At 44.9% G+C, this 20,379-nt stretch overlaps 1 protein-coding gene across 4 annotated transcripts in view; it reads right to left on the minus strand.

Moving 5' to 3' along the window:
• Positions 1-20,379, minus strand: part of LOC140494214 (transmembrane protease serine 4-like) — a 58,141-nt gene that overhangs the window by 2,429 nt on the left and 35,333 nt on the right. For all 4 annotated transcript variants that reach the window (XM_072593386.1, XM_072593384.1, XM_072593385.1 and 1 more), the window contains 9 exons: positions 19,048-19,200; positions 18,823-18,952; positions 15,586-15,693; positions 11,962-12,002; positions 8,785-8,944; positions 7,918-8,087; positions 6,608-6,703; positions 5,490-5,632; positions 3,864-4,013 (listed from right to left, as the gene is read on the minus strand). In XM_072593386.1, coding sequence (XP_072449487.1) covers positions 3,864-4,013; positions 5,490-5,632; positions 6,608-6,703; positions 7,918-8,087; positions 8,785-8,944; positions 11,962-12,002; positions 15,586-15,693; positions 18,823-18,952; positions 19,048-19,200 — 1,151 coding nt within the window. The remainder of the gene's footprint in view (positions 1-3,863; positions 4,014-5,489; positions 5,633-6,607; positions 6,704-7,917; positions 8,088-8,784; positions 8,945-11,961; positions 12,003-15,585; positions 15,694-18,822; positions 18,953-19,047; positions 19,201-20,379) is intronic.

The following is a 20,379-nucleotide window of genomic DNA, read 5'->3' on the forward strand; positions in this document are numbered from 1 at the left end:
ATCACTGTCATAAAAGAGAAGCATCTAAATTTTAAAAGCATTGCCCCCTCATTCTCAGCTGGGCCACAACAGGAACGATCCTTTCGATGTCCACCTCAACAAGATCTTTCAGGATCTTATACACTTCAATCAATGCACCCCCTCAGTCTTCTAAACTCCAGTGCAGAAAAGTTCAGTCTGTCCACTCTTTCCTCCTCAGACAATTCCAAGTATTAGTCTAGTAAAGCCTTCAATGCATTTACATCCCTTTCTAAATAAAGAGACAAAACTTGTACACAGCATTCGAGATGTGGCCTCTCCAGTGCCCTATAATAACTGAAGTAGAACGTTTTCACTTCAATCCCTCACAAAGGACAGCCACCCATTAACCTACTTGATTACATGCCTGGTTGCAAACTAAATATTTTGGCACCTCAGAGTTCCATTCTTCTCAATTTAAGTAATACTCAGCTTCTTCATTCATCCTGCTCAAGCAAACAACTTCACAATTTCCCATGTTACACTCAGTCCGTCAGAGTTTTGCCCACTCAACAAACTATCCATATCTGCAAACTCCTCATGTCTTCTTAACAACAGACTTTCCTACCCGTCTTGAATTTAGCTACCACGCCTTCACTCCCCGCATCTCAGCCATTGACGTAAATTGTAAAATGTAGATGTCCCAGCACAATTCCCTATGGAACTCCATTTGTCATAGCTTGCCAATCAGAAAATGACCCATTACTGTTATTTTGCCAGCCAGAGAATCTTTTACCCAAGTAAATCTACTACTCCATCCCATGAGCTTTTATTTCCCCACAGTAAATGTTTCATGGGGGCACTTTCACAAATGCTTTCCGAAAATCCAAATACAGCACAGGGCAGCCTGGTGGTTCAGTGGTTAGCACTGCTGCCTCACAGTGCTAGGGACCAGGGTTAGAGTCCCTCCTCAGGCAATTTTATGTGTGGAATGTACACATTGTCCCCATGTCTGCGTGGGTTTCCTCCAGATACTCTGGGTTTTTTCCCAGTCCAAAGACATACAGGTCAGGTAGCTTGGACATGCTAAGTTGCTGTAGTGTCCAGGAACGTGCAGGCTGGGTGGATTACCCATGAGAAATGCAGGATGATAGAGCAGAGGGGTGGGACTAGGTGGGATGCTTTTCTGAGGGTTGGCGTAGACTCGATGGGCTGAATGGCCTGCTTCCACACTTTAGGAATGCTATTCCACATTAACAGGCCCCCATTGTCCATAGCACATGCCACTCCTCCAAAAACATACCAATAAGATGGTTAAACAAAACGATGTTGAGTTCACAAAGCCATGTTGACCCTTCCCAATTGCCTCAAGTCTTTCTAAAAGTGTATAGTTATAACCTCAAGAGATACCACTTTCCAATTGTCAGATTAGCCGGGAGTTGCTGTTTCTTGCCTTCCTTACTCCTTGTATGGGAAAGTTAGATTTGTCACTTCGCATTCTGAAATTGAGGGAATGTTAAAAAATAATCACCAACACCAACCACTTCCTCATTACTGACCTCTTAAGACCCTAGGATGAAGTCTATCAGAATCCAAAAGGTTTGTCAACTCACAGCTCCCCCAGTTTGTCTAGTGATATTACAGTCAGGATGGAAGATGAAGGGCTTTTGCCCGAAACATCGATTTTGCTGCTCCTCGGATGCTGCCTGAACTGCTGTGCTCTTCCAGCACCACTAATCCAAAAAAAAGGATGGAAGCAGCACTGAGTTCTCCTTTCCCTTCCACCTCCCGACTTACAACTAATACTGAAACTTTTTTTTATATCCTTGATAGAGAAGATAGAAGCAAAATATTTGTCCCAGTTCACCTGCTATTTTCTTATGAGCAGCAGCAGATTCAAGGAGGCACTTTCTGAAGGGCAACTGGGGATGGGCACCACATGCTGGCCCAGTTAGTGATGCCCAAGTCCCACGGGTGAATTAAGAACAAAATTAACTATAGCAAACATTTTCTTAACCAGCAGCTATGGGACCAGGAGTGTGCTGATTGATTAAATATTTCAGATAATCAAGAGGTCCACATAATCAATGCAAAAAGACACACTAAGTAATAGAAATGTAATGCAGGAGATACACACACCACAAATATACTTATTTTTTCTCAAAGCATATATCAATTAAGTAATAATGCAACTTTGCCTTAAATAAAACTTAACAGAAGAGAATCTACTCACTCGTACGCTCAACTGACTACTCAGACATCGTGGAGTTCATGATAATAAAGTAAACTTCCAGTATTTCGGAAATATAATTTTTGCCAGTCTATCAAGAGTGCTGGCTCATGAGGTGCTGGTTAAATCAAAGTTTGTTGTATTAACTTTCCAAGCTCACTCTCTGGAGGACCAACACTCACTTTACTCGCTCTGTCACATCAATGGGTAAGCTGTGCACCCACCAACACATACAGAGTTCAGTGTCCGAGATGGCACAGGTATTAACCTGCAAAGAGCAGGACCATTCTTAACATGAAGTGCTGTGAGGATAGTTTATCAGGTGCAGTACCCAGTAACATTTCCAATCAACTTCATTCAAATCCTGGAAACATGATTCCCTGGTCACCCCGCTCGCCATCTTCCTGATTTTCCAGCTCCTACACCCTTACTGCCTACCTGCCACTCACTATCCATTCCCTCACGCACAGGGAGTTGTGAACAGTCAGGGAGTGGGGCACAGAGAGGCAGACAGGCAGTGAGGGGGGCAGCAGGGAGATGGTCACGGAGCTAACAAATGGGACCATGAGTCAAGTACTGAGTGAGGTATCCATTTTTTATTTGCTCTAAGCAAATGTTTATTTGTTACTAGGACAGCAATTGTTGGACTTTTTGTGACTGATCGACTGTTCAGCAAAACACTGCTGCTCCAATCTTAACTTCTGTTTCTAAACACAAGGGGAGTCTTTCAGTTTAAAGAAATCATACTATCAAAGACTTTCAGACACTAGTCAGTTCTGCCTGTCTCTCCCCATATTACAGCAAGATTAATTTGCTAACCCGCTCCGAATTTTATTCAACTGATTTCAACTTTATATTTTCCTCTGAACTGCTTGCACTTGTCCCATAATTGGTGCAGCCACTAGGTGGCAGGACAACACTGTGTAAGAGTGTCAGCCCAATATAGAGGCAGAGAGACGATTGACACTGCAAAGGGGGTGGGAGCAGAGAGAGAGGGAACGATTAAATAGGTGGGATGGAGAGAGGAGAGGATGAGGGGTGGGGGAAGAGACGGAAGGAAGAGGGCGGACCGAAGAGGATGAGGGGTGGGCCGAGAAGGAGGGAAGGGGCAAAGAGGGAGAGAAAGGGGCAGAGAGAGAGGGAATGGGGGCAGAAAGAGAGAAGGGGATGAGGGGTGGGGCAGAAAGGGAGGAAGGGGACAGAAGAAGAAGAGGATAAGGGGTGGAGAAGAGACAAAGAGGGGAACAGAAAGGGAGAATGAGGTTGCACAGACAAAAGAGCAAGACTTGGGGATACAGAGGAGGTGGGGGACACATGGTCGAACTGGGAAAAAATGGTGTGGTGAAAGTGGAAGGTTGGCTGCTAACTGGAGTGCAGGTAACGATCAGGAGCAGGAGCAGTTCCTTCTCCTTAGCTTCGAGGTAATAAGGCCATTTCCATCACTAGGGATAAGCAGAGGGTATGACTGAAGGGTCCAACAACTCGCCAGCTGCCAAAGTCCCAGGGAACGAATGAAAATATGGCTCTCTAAATAACAAATGGAGTAGACCTCTGTTTAATTTTATATTGAACCATTATGTACAAAGACTGCAGAAGAGTGGTTGTGATGGTGTGGACCACGTGCACTCTGGGTCTGATGACAGGGAGTTGGGATCAATGACCCTCCTGCACTTACGTTTAGGACTTGGTAGATCCAATCCAGCATTGCGCCCACGTTGCTGTAAACTCCAGGACGGTTTGGGCGGGCACAGCCACTACCCCAGCTCACAATCCCGATTAGCCGCCAACTCTTCACATGAAGAACTAACGGACCCCCACTGTCCCCCTGAAAAGGAAACCAGACGGTACGTTCAACAGAATTCATCTGACGCAATAAATAAAGGGGTCAGCATCGTCTACAGCTGTTCACAGGCAGGAACAGGAGAGACCAATCAGAGGCCACCCTGACCCTGGAACCTGTCCCTGAATTGGCCCCATCATTCATGAACACCAATGACTCGCCCAAATTTCACAATAATTCATTTAAAATTAATCAGCTACTGAAACCCGTTGTAACAGCGTTTAAAATTCATTCATGGGATGTGGGCATCACATTATTGCCTCCATCCCTAATAGAGTAGGCTGCAGAGAGCTGTCTTCCTGAACCATGGCACATGACATAGATCCCCTCAGGGACCGAGGGAGTTTAACCCAGGAACAGTAATATATAGATCCAATTCTGGATTAGTGGTGCTGGAAGAGCACAGCAGTTCAGGCAGCATCAAGTCAGGATGGTGAGTGGCTCAGAGGGAACTTGCAGGGGGTGGTGTTCCCATGTATCTGCTGCCCTTGTCCTTTTAGATGGAAGCAGTCATGGGTATAGAAGATTCTATTGAAGTAAATGCCATGCATTTATAGATGGTACATGCTGCTGTTACGATCAAGTATTGGCTGTGGAGGGAGTCATTGCTGAACCTGGGGGTTGGGGAACCAATCAAGCGGGCTGCTTTGTTCCTGATGGTGTCAAGTTTCTAGAGTATTGTTGGGGCTGCACCCTTCCAGGCAAGTGGGGAGTATTCCATCGCACTCCTCACTTGTGCCTGGTAGATTGTGGATGGGTTTAGGGGAGTCAGCAGGTGAGTTACTCGCTGCAGAATTCCTAGCCTCTGACTTGCTCTTGTAGCCACTGTGTTCACAAGGCAGCACTTTCATGTGGTGGGAATGGCAACTGCTAATTATCAGCCCAAGCCTGGAATATTGTCTGGAATATTGTCTGGGATCTGCTGCACGTGAACACGGACTAACTCAGTATTTGATTGTTCTGAATGGTGTTCAACAGTGTGGGATGTCCAAGGCACAACAGGCAAATTTCAGCAAAGTGAGATGGTCCCTTTGGTAAAGGAAACAAAGAGATCACTTACTCCCTGGGCAGTAAGAGCTGTGCAGTGACCTTAGATGGGATTTTAAGACAATAGAAAAAGGGATTTAAATAAGATTCTGCTATTTACCAGGGAATCTGAAGGGATCCAAAAACAAAGAATAACTATTACATCTGAGATACAAGTCTGATAGAAGTAAGCTGGAGCACAGGTTTGCAAAGACAGTCAGCTCAACCCAACAGCCTGTACATGTGCTGCAAACTTTCTAATGGATGTGAGGCATGTTGGATTAACCGTAATTCTATTGAATGGTAGAACAGACTCAAGGGACTGAGTGGCAATTCCTGTTCCTTATTCTTACAGTGTGACCCCTCACTGTCACTCAGATTGCTCTATAACCTGCTGCCTCTCTCAGGGATCTGCCATCACATTGGTCTTCATACCTGGCATGCATCCACTTTACCAGCCTGGTAGCCTGCACACAGCATTTGCTCAGTGATCTGCCCACCATAATACTGCAAACTGTTACAAATCTCCCGTCCAATCACCGATACATTGGCCTGTTGAAGCACAGTTGACACTTTACCTATTCAATACAATAGAAAACAAAATTATATCAGAGCGATACCTGAGCAGAGAGGTTGGACGCAGTACGGAGAGAATTCTGCCTTATCAGATAAAATGTTAACTGTTACTTGGTCTGCCTGCTCAGATCCAACAGCAAGTGTGTCTGCTCCAATTCCCCATCACTATTTGTCCCAGTCAATATCCCTTTTGTTAAATAGCCTGGCCATCATCACACCCACGTTTGTAGGGGCTAGTTGTTGAAGAATTGTCAAAGTAACTCAAAAGCTCTGCATTTTTCCAATTTGGCCTCTTGCACATCCAAGATTTCCTCATCCCACCGCTGACACTCATTCCCACAACTGTTGCAACCCAAGGGGCTGAATTTCTTCTGTTAACTCCTGCACCTCTCTCCCCACTCCTCCTTAAAACCCAAATCCTTGACCAACCTCCTTAATCTCTTGTGTGCTTCTGATAGCACTATTGTGGAATCTCTTGGGACATGTGACAAGGTGAAAAAAGGTGCTAAACAAATACAGATTGGCATTTCTCAGGCGGTCAGTCACAGATGCAGTGTGGTTGTTTGAGGGGGCAGGTGGATGGGAGAACTGGAGGGGAGTGATCACAGGATGAAGCACCATTTCGTGTGTGTGTGTGTGTGTGTGTGTGTGTGTGTGTGTGTGTGTGTGTGTGTGTGTGTGTGTGTGTGTGTGTGTGTGTGTGTGTGTGTGTGTAGAATACTGTTCTTCCTGACTTCCTCAGTGTTGGATAAATCTTAAATTGGAACCCCAAAATCTGTCAATGAGACCAACTGAGATCTCTAGGATGTAGCAGTAACAATGGGAACTTAAATCTTACCCCTGACTCTGCCCCACAATTAAAGACTTTCCACAAAGACATGAAACCCTATGCCCCTGGTGCAGCGCATGGGGAAACTCCTCTCTTTCCTACTATCTTCAAAACAATGATCTCATTTCATATCCATAGTGATAATTACCAAATTCTTTAGTGTAGCCCCAGCCAGTGACCCATGCCAAAATTTTCTTTGGAACTGGAGAAGCGTAGTTAGGTAAACAAACAGGACGAATGTAATCTAGACCGAGAAAAAGAGAGAGAGAGAAAAAATGATTCAATAGAAAGAAACAGCATTCCTAACATCAACCACGATTGATGGAATATTTTCTCCTCTCCAAAGGGAGCAGCTTTTGTCTGGGATAGAGAAACCAGCTTTGTAAATTCAGTGTGAGAAAGGCAAGAGCCACTGACATATTCAACATTGTATATCCATCACTAACTGCCTCTGAACTGGTGGTGAGTAACCACTCCCCCCCCCCACCCCCCACCCCCCCACCCCCACCCCCCCCCCACCCCCACCCCCCCCCCCCCCCCCCACCCCCCACCCCCCTCCAATTGGCTTGTTCAGCCATTTCAGAGGGAGGTTAGTGGAGAACATGGAGTCACACGCAGCCCTCACCAGGTAAAGATGGCAGATTGGCATCTCCCCAGGGCATTAGTGAACCAGATGGGCTTTTACTAAGACTAGCACCTTCTCTCCAGAGCATTGGTCCAGATTTCTGGGTCATCACTCAAACAGAATCGTTATCTAAGTGTCCCCCAGTCTGATATGACTAACATCTAAGCCAAGTGACAACAACATTACATTGGCAAGGACGGGTGTAGAGAGGGGCGGTGGGGAGGGGGCGGGGAGGAGGAAAGAGAGGGAGGGAGAAGTGGTGTGGGGGTGGGAGGGGAAAGAGAGAGCACGAGTGAGAGAATGGGAATATCCTGTTCCCATTTAGTTTTGGGATTTACTGACCGGGTCACTACAAACAGGCCAAGGATCCTCACGGTAGCCTTGGTTGATCTCAGCCAGTTGGTCACCCTACAACTGGATCCACCCCTCAGTGATCACTGCCACAGCCACAAGTGTGCACAGGAAGTGATTACCTGGAAACCCTGCTCATGCCCACAGACTGAGACCAGGATTCAGGCTGGACTGTGATGTTCCCACAGTTGAATATCTTTCCAGCAAAGCCTGAAATAACCAAAGTGCCACTGCCGTGTAATTGTGCTCCAGTGAGGGGCAACCTGGTGGGGTCTCAGTCTCCCTGCAAGGGGCAAGTGTCACAGTGGTGAGGGTTAGTGCCAGTCTCTCAGGAAAAATGCACCACCAGGTCAGTAAGAAGCAAGCTGCCCTAACAAAGCTGTTTGAAGGTCTCACCGGAGAAAGGGACAGAGTGGCGTTAGATCTTTAACAATGTGATAACGCAGCCATGTGCTCGGTTTTGTACTCAGCTCGAGCCTCACCTGTGAACGGTAGCGGTGACCTAACTTTAATGAGGGCTATATCGTAGTTGCTGGTCACTGAATTGTACTTGGCGTTGATGACAACTTTCATAATGGAGAAGGTGCTTCCCCCAGAGTAGAGAACATCACTGCCAGCAAACACTCTCCAGTTTGCAATCTGGTTATACTCCCTGAAATAAACAATGCCATTCAGAAAATCATTCCATAAAGAAAAGCAGTGCAGTGGGACCTTTACTCGATGTCTAATCCTGCGCTGTCTGTGCCCTGGGAGCTTTCAATGTGGATGATGTGGAGAAGTCTTACTTTCGGTTTAGAAAAGGTGCAGGAGAGGCTTTGCTTGCAGTTTGGGGGAAATAAAAAAACAGTATGAGAGCTTTACTCTGCATCCAACCCCACACTGTCCCTGTCCTGGGACTGTATGATGGGGGTCAGTGTGGAGACAACTTTACTCTGCATCCAACCCCACACTGTCCCTGTCACAGGAGTGTATGATGGAAGAGAGTGTAGAGAGAGATTTACTCTGTATCTAACCCTACGCTGCCACTGTCCTGGGGGTGTTTGATGGGGAAGACTGGAGAGGGAGCTTTATTCTATACCTAACCCTGTGCTGTCCTGTCCTGGGAGCGTTTGATGAGGGACGGTGTAAAGGGAGCTTTATTCTGTATCTAACCCCGTGCTGTCCCTATCCTGACTGTGTTTGATGGGGAACACTGAAGAGGGAGCTTTACTCAATATCTAACCCCGTGCTGTCCTGGGAGTGTTTGATGAGGGATGGTGTAGAAAAATCAATTGGCAGGTGATGGAGTGTTTGATGATATTTGTGGGGAGCGGGTGGTGTTGCAGGGTGATAGTTAATTACAAACTTACTCTGGGAAGCAGTGAGCAGCTGTCAGGATCCACTGATGGTTTATGATGCTACCACCACACAGATGCTGTTTCTTGTACTGAAGGCTGACCTGCCAAGGCCATTCTTCAATACTAGCATCCGTACCCCCAACTATCCGGTCAGTGGCACTCCGCTCACATCCTGAAATAATGCAGCACAAAAAAATACCCAATAGGTTTCAAACAGAACACACAGTCTCAGGAAAATCCAAATTCAAAATACTCCTTGGAACACCAGAAGCTGTAGGAGCAGGAAAACCCCCTTTGATCCAGATGTCCTTTGTTGCAATCTGAATATACTCCTTAAAATAAACATCAAATCATTTCAAAAAAGGAATCATTGATTAATAATAAACAGAGAAAACAAAAATACATCTAATTGACTTAAGTTAATTGGTTTATTTTATGTAAGTGGATTGTACATCGTGACTTATCTAGATTTGAATAGACACCAATCCCCTATTTGGAACAGCCAGCAGAGCAGGTCAGAGGCTGGGAGTTCTGCATGAACTCATCTCCTGAACCTCCAAAGTCTGCCCATAAGGCACAAGTCGGGAATGTGAGGGAATATCCCACACTTGCCTGGAAGGGGGCAACTCTAACATTGTGGATGAACAACACCATCCAGGACAAAGCAGCTCCACTTGAATGGCCCCAAAGGCTTCAACATGTCCTCCCTGCATCACAGACAGTGTGTACCATCTGCATGGATGCACTACAGCAGAGTACTATGCCCCTTTACGCCATCTTCCAGGCCTGTAATTTCTACCCCTTGAAGGACAAGGCACAGGGCAAAACCACCACCACCTTCAGCCAGTGCACACATTACCCTCACACTTGGAACGGCTTTGCTGTCCCTCAATCAGAACTGGGTCAAAATGTGTGTGCTCTCTTCCTAACTGCATTGCTGGGAGTAGCATAACGACACAGACTGCAGCAGTTCATTACAGCCTTAGAGAGTCATATAACATGAAAGGAGACCCTTCAGTCCCACGCATCCATGCCGACGAGGTTTCCCAAAGTAAACTAGTCCCATTTGCTTGCATTTGGCCCATATCCCTCTAAATCATTCCTATTCATGTACTTGTAGAGTCAGAGCCATAGAGCAGCACAGAAACAGACCCTTCGGTCCAACCCGTCCATGCCGACAAGATACCCCAACTCAATCTAGTCCCACCTGCCAGCACCCGGCCTATATCCCTCCAAACCCTTCCTATTCATATACCCATCCAAATGCCTCTTAAATGTTATAACTGTACCAACCTCCACCACTTCCTCTGTCAGCTCATTCCATACACGTACCACCCTCTGTGTGAAAAGGTTGCCCCTTAGGTTTCTTTTATATCTTTCCCCTCTCACCCTAAACCTATGCCCTCTAGTTCTGGACTCCCCCACCCCAGGGAAAAGACTTTATCTATTTATCTTATCCATGCCCTTCATGATTTTATGAACCTCTACAAGGTCATTCCTCAGCCTCCGATGCTCCAGAGAAAACAGCCCCAGCCTGTTCAGCCTCTCCCTATAGCTCAAATCCTCCAACCCTGGCAACATCCTTGTAAATCTTTTCTGAACCCTTTCAAGTTTCACGATATCTTTTCAATAGGAAGGAGACCAGAATTGACGCAGTATTCCAACGGTGGCCTAACCAATGTCCTGTACAGCCGCAACATGACCTCCCAACTCCTGTACTCAATATCCTGACCAATAAAGGAAAGTATACCAAGCGCCTTCTTCACTAAGGTAAAAACAATGACTGCAGATGCTGAAAACCAAATACTGGATTAGTGGTGCTGGAAGAGCACAGCAGTTCAGGCAGCATCCAACGAGCAGCGAAATCAACGTTTCGGGCAAAAGCCCATCATCAGGAATAAAGGCAGTGAGCCTGAAGCGTGGAGAGATAAGCTAGAGGAGAGTGGGGGTGGGGAGAGAGTCCTCACCCATTGTACTCTATGCCCGAAACGTTGATTTCGCTGCTCGTTGGAGTCCCTCTCCCACTGCAACTCCCAGGTCATTTCCTCACCCATTGCCTTCTTCACTATCCTATCTACCTGCGCCTCCACTTTCAAGGAGCTATGAGCCTGCACTCCAAGGTCTCTTTGTTCAGCAACACTCCCTAAGACCTTACCATAAGTGTATACGTCCTGCTAAGATTTGCTTTCCCAATTGTTACTGTACCTGCATTTACTATTTTCCCTAGCAGTTCATTCCACACACAAACCACCCGCTGTGTCAAAAAAAACGTTACCCATCAGCTCTCTCTTATCTCTTTCTCCACTCATCTTAAAATTATGGCCTTGAACTCCCCTACCCTAGGGAAAAACTTTGGCTATTCACTTAATCTATGCCGCTCATGATTTTATAGAGGGCATTTACAGATAGACAACAGAGACTGGCCCAGTCAGTGATGCCAGTATCGCATGACTGAATTGACAAAAATGACACAGGAAAGAAATGAAGACAGTTGCACAGAGACTCTTCCTACAGCTTGATGAGGACACAAAGAACTTTATAAACAAACATTTCTGAAAATCGATGGGAGGCGAGACAAGGTGGATGCTACTGAGACCAGACAAAGCAAAATGACCAAACGTTTGCCCAATAGAAGCGCAGGAACCAAACAGTTACATACGCAGAGAAATCAGAGTTAGCGTTTCGGGTTGAGTGACCCTTCCTCAGGACTAATTCTGAGGAAGGGTCACTGGTCCTGACACGTTAACTCTGGTTTCTCTCCACAGATGCTGCCAGACCTTTTCCAGCAATTTCTGTTTTTGGTTCGGATTTACAGTATCCACAGTTCTTTCAGTTTTTATAAAAGCCTGAGATGTCAGTCCCTGCCTGGGTCCGGCACAGACACATTGATAAGAAGTTAATCACTGTGTTCCAACAACTACCAGTATCATTGCACCATGCAACTGCAAGATGGTGGATGGGTTTTTTAAGAGGAGGGGAAAAGGGGAAAGGCGGGTGGGGTGGGGGGGGGGGGGGGGGGTTGCTTATTCTTCCATCAGCTAAGAATTCCCATCTCCCTACGCAACTTCCCAGCAACAAACCTGTCTTTGACTTCACTGAAAACACAATGTGAAGAATTCAATTTGAAAAATTTTGCTAACAGTTTGACAAACAAACAAAAACTCTTTAAAAAGAAATCCATGAACTTACGTGCACAGACCAAAGACACAATGTTCCCAGAAGAACAAGACCTGAACAGAATAGAAAGAAAACAATGATTAAAATTGTTGGAATACTTCTCAGTTAAGCTTTAATTTTAGATTTGATTTTACTTTTGTCCCCTAGTGACAAGATGTTGTCTGGCTACCAGGGAGATATAATTGTATGCAATAATTATAATGAAAGTTCATCAGGAAAGCTCAGAGCTTCATTCCTGATTTTAGATTATAAGGTATTTGATATCTGGATCATTCCTTGGACAGGTGATCTCACCCCAGCAACAACACAATCCCTGGCTTTCTGTTTGATATTAGCCCTGACTGAAATTTAAAATCATGAAGGGCTTTGATCAAGTAAGAAAAGCTGTTTCTCCCATCTGAAACTTAATCACCAGTGGGCAGAAACTTAAAAAGTTATTTACACAGAACCAGAGGCAATGAGGAAAAAAACAACTTTGTAATCCAATACAGCCAGGTTTGACAGAGTCATACAGCATGGGAGCACACTCTTTGGGAAAATGCATCCAAGGCAACCAGGTATTCAAAACTGATCTGATTTGGCCCATACCCCTCTATAAAAACATAGGAACATAAGAAACAGGAGGAGTAGGTCATCTAGCCCATCCAGCCTGCTCCACCATTCAATAAAATCATGGCTGATATTTTCATGGACTCAGCTCAACTTACCCGCCCACACACCATAACCCTTAATTCCTTCATTGTTCAAAATTTGTCTTAAAAACATTCAACAAAGATAGCCTCAATTCTTTCACTGGGCAGGGAATTCTGCAGATTCACAACCCCCCGGTGAAGAGGCTCCTCCTCAACTCAGTCCTAAATCTGCTCCCCCTTATTTTTTTCTTAAAACCAATCAACCCACCACTCTCCCATTTTGGATGCTTGAGCCAGATTTGAACCTGGGTCCTCAGAACATTACCAGAGTCACTGGATTAAAAGGCCAGTGACAATACCACTAAGCAATCAGCCCAGCCCCACTGCTGCCTCACAGCACCAGGGACCTAGGTCGGTTCCTGCCTCAGGTAACTGTCGGTGTGGAGTTTGCACATTCTCCCAGTGTCTGTGTGGGTTTCCTCCGGGTGCTCCGGTTTCCTCCCACTATCCAAAGATGTGCAGGTTAGGTGAATTGGTCACGCTAAATTGCCCATAGTCAGGGGTGAAGAAGGGGAATACATCTGGGTGGGTTACTCTTCAAGGGTTGATAAGGACTTGTTGGGCCGAAGGGCCTGTTTCCATACTGTAGGAAATCGAATCTATTTTGAGTCTTTGCCCCCTAGTTCGAGTTTCACTCACCAGTGAAAACAATCTCCCCTCTAATCCCTTCCTATTCATATACCTATCCTGATGCCTTTTAAAATGTTGCAATTGTACCAGCCTCCACTATTTCCTCTGGCAGCGCATTCCAAACACCAATGACCCTCTGTGCAAAAAAATTGCTCCTCCAGTCCCTTTCAAATTTTTCCCCTCTCACCTTAAACCTATGTCCTCTAGTTTTGAGCTCCCCTATCCTGGGAAACAGATCTTGGTTATTCAACAATGAATCATGCCCCTCACGATTTTATAAACCTCTATAAGGTCACCCCTCAGCCTCCAACACTCCAGAGAAAACAGCCCCAGCCTGTTCAGCCTCTCCCTATAGCTCAAACCCTCCAACCCTAACACCCTTGTAAATCTTTTCTGAACCCTTTCAAGTTTAACAACATCTTTCTTATAAGTACAAGGTAGGGGGAGCTGTTTCTATAAAGAACTTACCAAGAGGGAATTGAACAGATACTTGAAGACTAGAAACTGATAGAAGAAGGCTAAGATTCAAAACAGCTGCTCAAGGATTGATGAGCTGAATGCTCTCAGTCTTTGCTGTGCTATTTTAAAGTTTTGATGTGAAATTTTCTACCTTTCTTGACATTTCTCACAAATTAATCTGGCATCATTCTAAACTTCACATGGGTTGTCCCTCCATGATCCAACATTCCAACGTATTCAAAAACAACTCAACGACCACATTCAGGTGAAGCAAGTCACAGGACACCAGGGGAGAACGCGATCGCACTACTGTAGTGCAGCAATGCTTCAGGGACCAGGGAACAAGCTGGGATTTCCAATCAGTGTCAAAAGTGTTGTGTTGGAAAAGCTTCTCCTGCTCCTCGGATGCTGCCTGACCTGCTGTGCTTTTCCAGCTCCACACTCTCCACTCTGATCTCCAGCATTTGCAGTTCTCACTTTCTCCTGGTATTTCCAATCAACTGGGGCTGCCCAAGGAACACTAATGAAACTTCTGAACACTGCAAGAAGCAAATTCAGCAAAGTCAACAAGATATTTAAAGACATTGGGACTGCCTCACAGTGCAAGGGATCCGGGTTCGATTCCACCCTTGGGCGATTGTGCAAATTCCACGTTTTCCTTGTGTCTGGATGGGTTTCTTCTGGGTACCTCCCCACATCTGCACCCAGATGTGCAGGTTAGGTGGATTGGCCATGCTAAATTGCCCCATAATGTCCAGAGATGTGGGTGAGCCACGGTTAAAAACCCCATTTGGGGTTATGGGGTTTGGTGTGGGATGCTCTGAGGGAGAGTACAGACTTGATGGGCCAAATGGCTTCTTTCTGCACTGTAGGTACCCTATGATTCTATGAAATATTTTTGTTTTTTTTAATTATAAAGATATCAGATAAAAGATCAGTTGGACTAACAGTCAAGTGAAGACTGGTGAAGAATATTCTAGTTAGTATAGAAAGGCATTGCACTGACAACACACACTACATGGGGTAACTGATGGCAGAAATGTGATGCCAAAATAATTGAAAATAAAGTAATACATACTATGGGGAAACCTGCAGGAATATGTTCAACCAGAGCTTTGGCAACATGAGACTGGACATTCTGGTTGGACAATATAGATGCAGCTTTTGCCATAGTGGAGTGTGCATTAATTTATCTGGGAGTGTCTCACTCCAAGACTGGGGATCTGGCTATTTTACCATTTCATTCTCAGTGTCAACCATGGGTGAGTGAACATTTTCACCCTCTCTCCAAATGGAAAAGAACAGTTGGAGTGTAACCAAACTTCTGAAGAAGAGGTTTTTCTTTTTGTTTACATAAACCAGCCAAGTGGCTTTCCCTTGTTACAAACAGTGATCAATTTCTCTCCACTTCTAAAGGAATGAGAACAGGTAGGTTCTACACAGGGAAACCAATCTCCCTCAGGTCAAGGGGAAAACTAGCACCATGCTCTTTACACAGTTCCACAAATTCCTTCAAAGTCCCATCAGAACATGCCTGCAAGATCCATGCCAGATCGAAATGATAATGGCTTGCTCCCAGAGTTAATAACAGTAGCACTAGTAACAATCATGTCTCCAGCACCTACATTCCCTAATCTGGATTTAATCCCGGAAATATGTCAAGGCAACTTCCATTTGTAAATCAGAAGCTATCACTGGAGAATCTAATGCACCTCAACAAAAAAAGAACATCAGCCACATGCTTAAATGCCAAACCCAGCCCTGCTATAAACCACAGAGAATATAATCCCAGAGGAGTGAGAAACTCATCACTTCCTCTTCAACTATGCATCAGTTCATTGAGGATTGTACTCACCCTTCTATTAACACATTTTGAATGGAGACGGGGTTGGTGACTTTGCTGAAGTCGACGATCTTGTGTAAGGGCCACAGTCCCTTGTCCACAGGATTACCAATAGGGTTACTGCAGAGTAATAACATTTTTTCATTAAAACCTTCCAACATGGTCCATACATCACTGCTGTTAGAAACGGCTTGCTGCATTTGATCAACTCAGGATCCAGTTTGATGCGATCTGACAATGTGACTGACATCAGAATTCTTAAAAATAAAAACTCAGTAACAGTGCACAGACTGCTTGGTGTTGCAGATCTTTGTTTTTTTGAAAATTTACTCACAGGACATGGGCGTCACTGACTTGGCCAGTATTTATTGCCCATCTCTACTCCAGAGGGTTCAGGTGACTGAATTTCTACCGTCCTGCTGCCCAGTTTCTGTAGCCTTTCCTCCTAGCTCAGTTTGCCCACGCCAGCTCGCAGCATGCAGTCACCTTCCCCAAGGTTTGGGGGGTCTGTGGTGCCTATTATTGTAGGCTGTACCTGAAGAGAAGCCAGAGCAGCATTCTGTGCAACCTCCATTGACCTGCTTCATTTCCGATTGCACCCTCTATCCTTAAAAGCTCAAGATCCGATGTGTCCCCTTTACTACTGCTGCACAAAGGAAGGTGGACTTACACACCATGACCTGCATCATTGGGAAGGTAAGGATGCAGGTCCCCAATCCACTCCAGTTAGAACAGGGCTCAAACCCAGTTAGCACTAATCTGATCTACAATAGTCACCCAGCTGCACTACGAGAGTGATCAGGAATCTTTCCTGCCATTGTCATGTATTGGAGGGATTTACATGTTGATGCTCAACCTGTTTGGCCACATCAGGAGCTCACCTTTGGTGGTTGTCAACTCCTGGAGTAGGACTTGGACCCAGAGCTTCTTGCTCAGAGGCAGGGACACTACCCACTGCAAGACCTCCTACTGTTACCATACATTGATTCACCAATCACTGATGTTTTTAGCACAACATCTTCAAACCCCTCATGTCATGTCCTGTAACTCAGTAAGTTACTCCATGACCTGACTATGAATCTACGTTATACATCAGTCACTCATTATCAACTCTGTTCTACCCTGATCTTTTGATCAGCTGGATCCTGGTAGGAGGATCTCCCAGAGAGGGATCATTTGTAAAAAAAAAAAATGCAAGGAGGTAACTTTTAAACCTTTCAGCTCAGATCAGCCTTCCTGCTCAAGTGGATGTTAACAATTCCATGGCATTTTGAAAAATACCTTCCATTCTCCTTTAGTGCCATTGGAGACTGTTAACTGTACACCCACCCACTTAATGATAGGAGATCATACTGAGGAAAACCTGCCTACTGTATTGGCCTGTCTAACATCACTGATCTTCAAAGCAACTCATTCTTTGAGGTGCTTCCAGATGTTAAGGCAAAGGACCATTCTCTAGATTCTGTTTTCAATCAAGATCTAGACTCTAGGTTCTGAAAATGTCCTAGCAAATTGGAAAACCAGCAATGCAACACCATTATCCAAGAAAGGAGAGAAACGCATAGGAAAGTTAACCTAATATCTCAATGTTAGAAGCTACTATAAAATACAGAGTAGCAGGACATTTTGAACATCATAATACAGTAATACTGAATCAACGTTGTTTTAAAAAAAGGGAACAGAAGTTGTTGGAAAAAAGCTAATCAGGACTGGCAGCATCTGTAGAGAGAAAGCAGAGTCAACATTTCTCATCCCACCAGTTCTGAAGAAGGGTCACTGGACTAATTTGGATTTCTCTCTGTAAATACTGCCAGACCTGCGGCGTTTTTCCAACAATTTCTGCTTTCGTTTCTTATTTCCAATATCTGCAGTTCTTTCAGATTTTTGTCTGTGAAAGGGAACTTATTTTTGACAAATTTATTTGACAATGCAACATGCAGAGTGGTTAAAACAGGAACCAGTGCAAGACGTAAATGTGGATTTCCAAAAGGCGTGTGATAGGGTGCCACATCAAAAATGCCATGAGATGAGGAAGCAGTGGCATAGTAGGCACATCACTGAACGTCAGGCTAATACACTGGGGACATGGGTTTAAATGCCATAGTGAAATCTGAATTCAATAAAAATATATGGAATAAGAAGCTAGTCTAACAGCCACCATGAAACTTGTCATTAAAAATTCATCTGGTTTACTGGCATCCTTGAGGGAAAGTAATCTGTTATCTCCACCTGGTCTGGTCTATATGTGAGTTGAGACAGACAGCAATGTGGTAGATTCTTAACTGCCCTCTGAAATGGCCCCTACTCAGTTCAAGGGGAAATTACTGTCAAACAATAATTACTGGCCCAGCCAATGATGCCCACATCACATGAACCAATTAGAAAGTCCATGTTGTTAGGGGTGATACATTATTAAGGTTTGAGGATTGGCTAACCAATAGGGTTGGGATAAATGGGTCATTCCTAGGTTAGTGAGCTGCAACTCAGGGAGAGACACAGGGATCAGTGCTGGGGCCTCGGCTATTTGCCATTGATAGGAGTGATGCAGATGAAGGGATAGTTGGTCAGTAGCCAAGCCTGATGATACAACTTTCAGTCTCATCTATTTTTGTGAGGAGGATACAAAGAGTCTGCAAAAGGTATGCAGATAGTGAAAGACTGAGAAAGAAAATCATGCCTCCATTTTCGTCCATTCGTGTTCACATGCTCGATTATTTCTATACTTTATACTATTATTTCAAACATATTTCAAATTTCTATGTTGCAGTTGTTGAACTGTAAGGCCCCACAAATAGAAACAGGTTAAATGACAAAAAAAAACACAAGTTGTTGGAAAAGCTCAGAAGGTCTGGCTGCATCTGTGAAGAGAAATCAGAGTTAATGTTTCATATCTAGTAACCCTCCTTCAGGACATTCCCTCAGTTAACTCTGATTTCTCTCCACAGTTACTACCAGACCTGCTAAGATTTGCCAGCAATTTCTATTTTCATTTCAGATTTCCAGCGTCCGCAGTGCTTTCGGGTTTCTTTTTTGTTAAAATATAAAAGATAATCTGTTTAAGGTGATGTTGGTTGGGGGATAAAGTCTGGGCCACATCAAAAATAACCACATCACCCTGCTCAAGCTTCTCCAAATAAAAATAAAGAGACAGCTCGGGGATTTTGTTAACATCCAGCTGAAAGGGCAGACATAAAAGTCTGAGCTGACAAGCATCAGGACAGAAGTAGACTGGAAGATGCTTTGCATTACTTCGAGTATCCCAGCTGCTTGCATGTTACTTCTGCGAGGCTGGGTCGCCAGTTGTCATAACAGATGCTCTTCCATTGCTGGGTTTCTGAATCCCTCACTTGCAGAATGGATTTGGATCCATAGATTCGCACTGTAGGGAAAAGAATGAACACAGGTTGTCACAGCTCTATTGAACGCACAGCAATCTTGAGAAACACAGACAACACCAGCCGGCTCTTCGTTTACCTGGGAAAGGGTCTCGGAATGTGACGTTCATCACACACTCGCGCTCATCTTCACCTTCAGAACAATCCAAGATTCCGTTGCACTGGGAATCACGAGGGATGAACTTAAAAGTTTCGGAGCAGAAGTAATAATATTCATTGATGGCAACCTTCACTGCAAAAAAAAAAAAGGAGAGAATGGCACTGGTCACACATCAGTCAGCTGCCTCTTGGTTGTACTGAAACTGCTGGTAAGACAACTCAAGGCTCCAGGGCAGCTTCGCCTACACAGTTAAAATCACACAACATCAGGTTGTCGTCCAATAGGTTTAATTGGAAGCACTAGCTTTCGGAGCGCTGCTCCTTCATCAGGTGGTTGTGGAATACAAGACTGTTAGACACAGAAGATATAGCAAAAGTGTCTTACAATTAAACCTATTGGACTATCACTTGGTGTTGTGCAGTTTTTAACATTGTACACCCCAGTCCAACACTGGCATCTCCAAATCATTTTGCCTAACAAAGCAGACTCGCAACAAAGGTAACATCCCCATATCTTGTCTAAGCAATGATTCCTTACTGTGAACCTAAACAGTGAGCTCCGATAGGACACGTAAACGATGGGAAACTTTCCAGAGGATTCCCAGATTGGGAAGCATCTGAGTTGAACTCAGTGTCAGTGAGATGATCAGAGCAACACGAGAAACAGATTCAGCACCTCTAGACTTGGGGTGGGGGTGGGTGGGGGTTTAAGGTTAGCCAAGATCCCTTTGCCCAGTTCTGCCCAATGATTACAAACAGGCACAAAAACACAGGAACTGAAACAATCATTTCCCCTGGATATGGGAGAACTTTCCTGCGGGCAAAGTTCTGACCCTTGTTTTAGCACGTTTCAGACAAACAGCAGTGACAAATGTGATTGATTTTCTAAACACTTTGATTAAGCCCTCAGGACTGAACACATCAGCACGTCACACCGTCATAAGCAGCAAACGTGCAAGAAAGTTACAATAGCGCCTGGCTCAGTTTCCAAAAACATCTTCTCACGCAGGGGAACGGAAATCTGTCCCCTCTGAGCTGGTGGGTCAACCGAAGAGTTCAAAAGTTATTTGGTGGGAAATGGAATGGAGATGCAGATCAACTGTTATCTAATTAAATGGTGGAACAGGCTGCAAGGGATGAATGACCTCCCATTACCCCAATGACTTGGTGACAGCAGCTATGACAGCTATCCTCAATATCCCCTGGCTGGTGTTGAGGGCTGGTTAAAGTTGGTTAAAACCCACTAGTGGCGCCAATCCTGATCACTGACTGGGAAATGCACCGAGTGTCAGTGAGGCAATAGGCCTGGATT

This window comes from Chiloscyllium punctatum, chromosome 23, assembly GCF_047496795.1.
Source record: "Chiloscyllium punctatum isolate Juve2018m chromosome 23, sChiPun1.3, whole genome shotgun sequence".
NCBI lineage: Eukaryota > Metazoa > Chordata > Chondrichthyes > Orectolobiformes > Hemiscylliidae > Chiloscyllium > Chiloscyllium punctatum.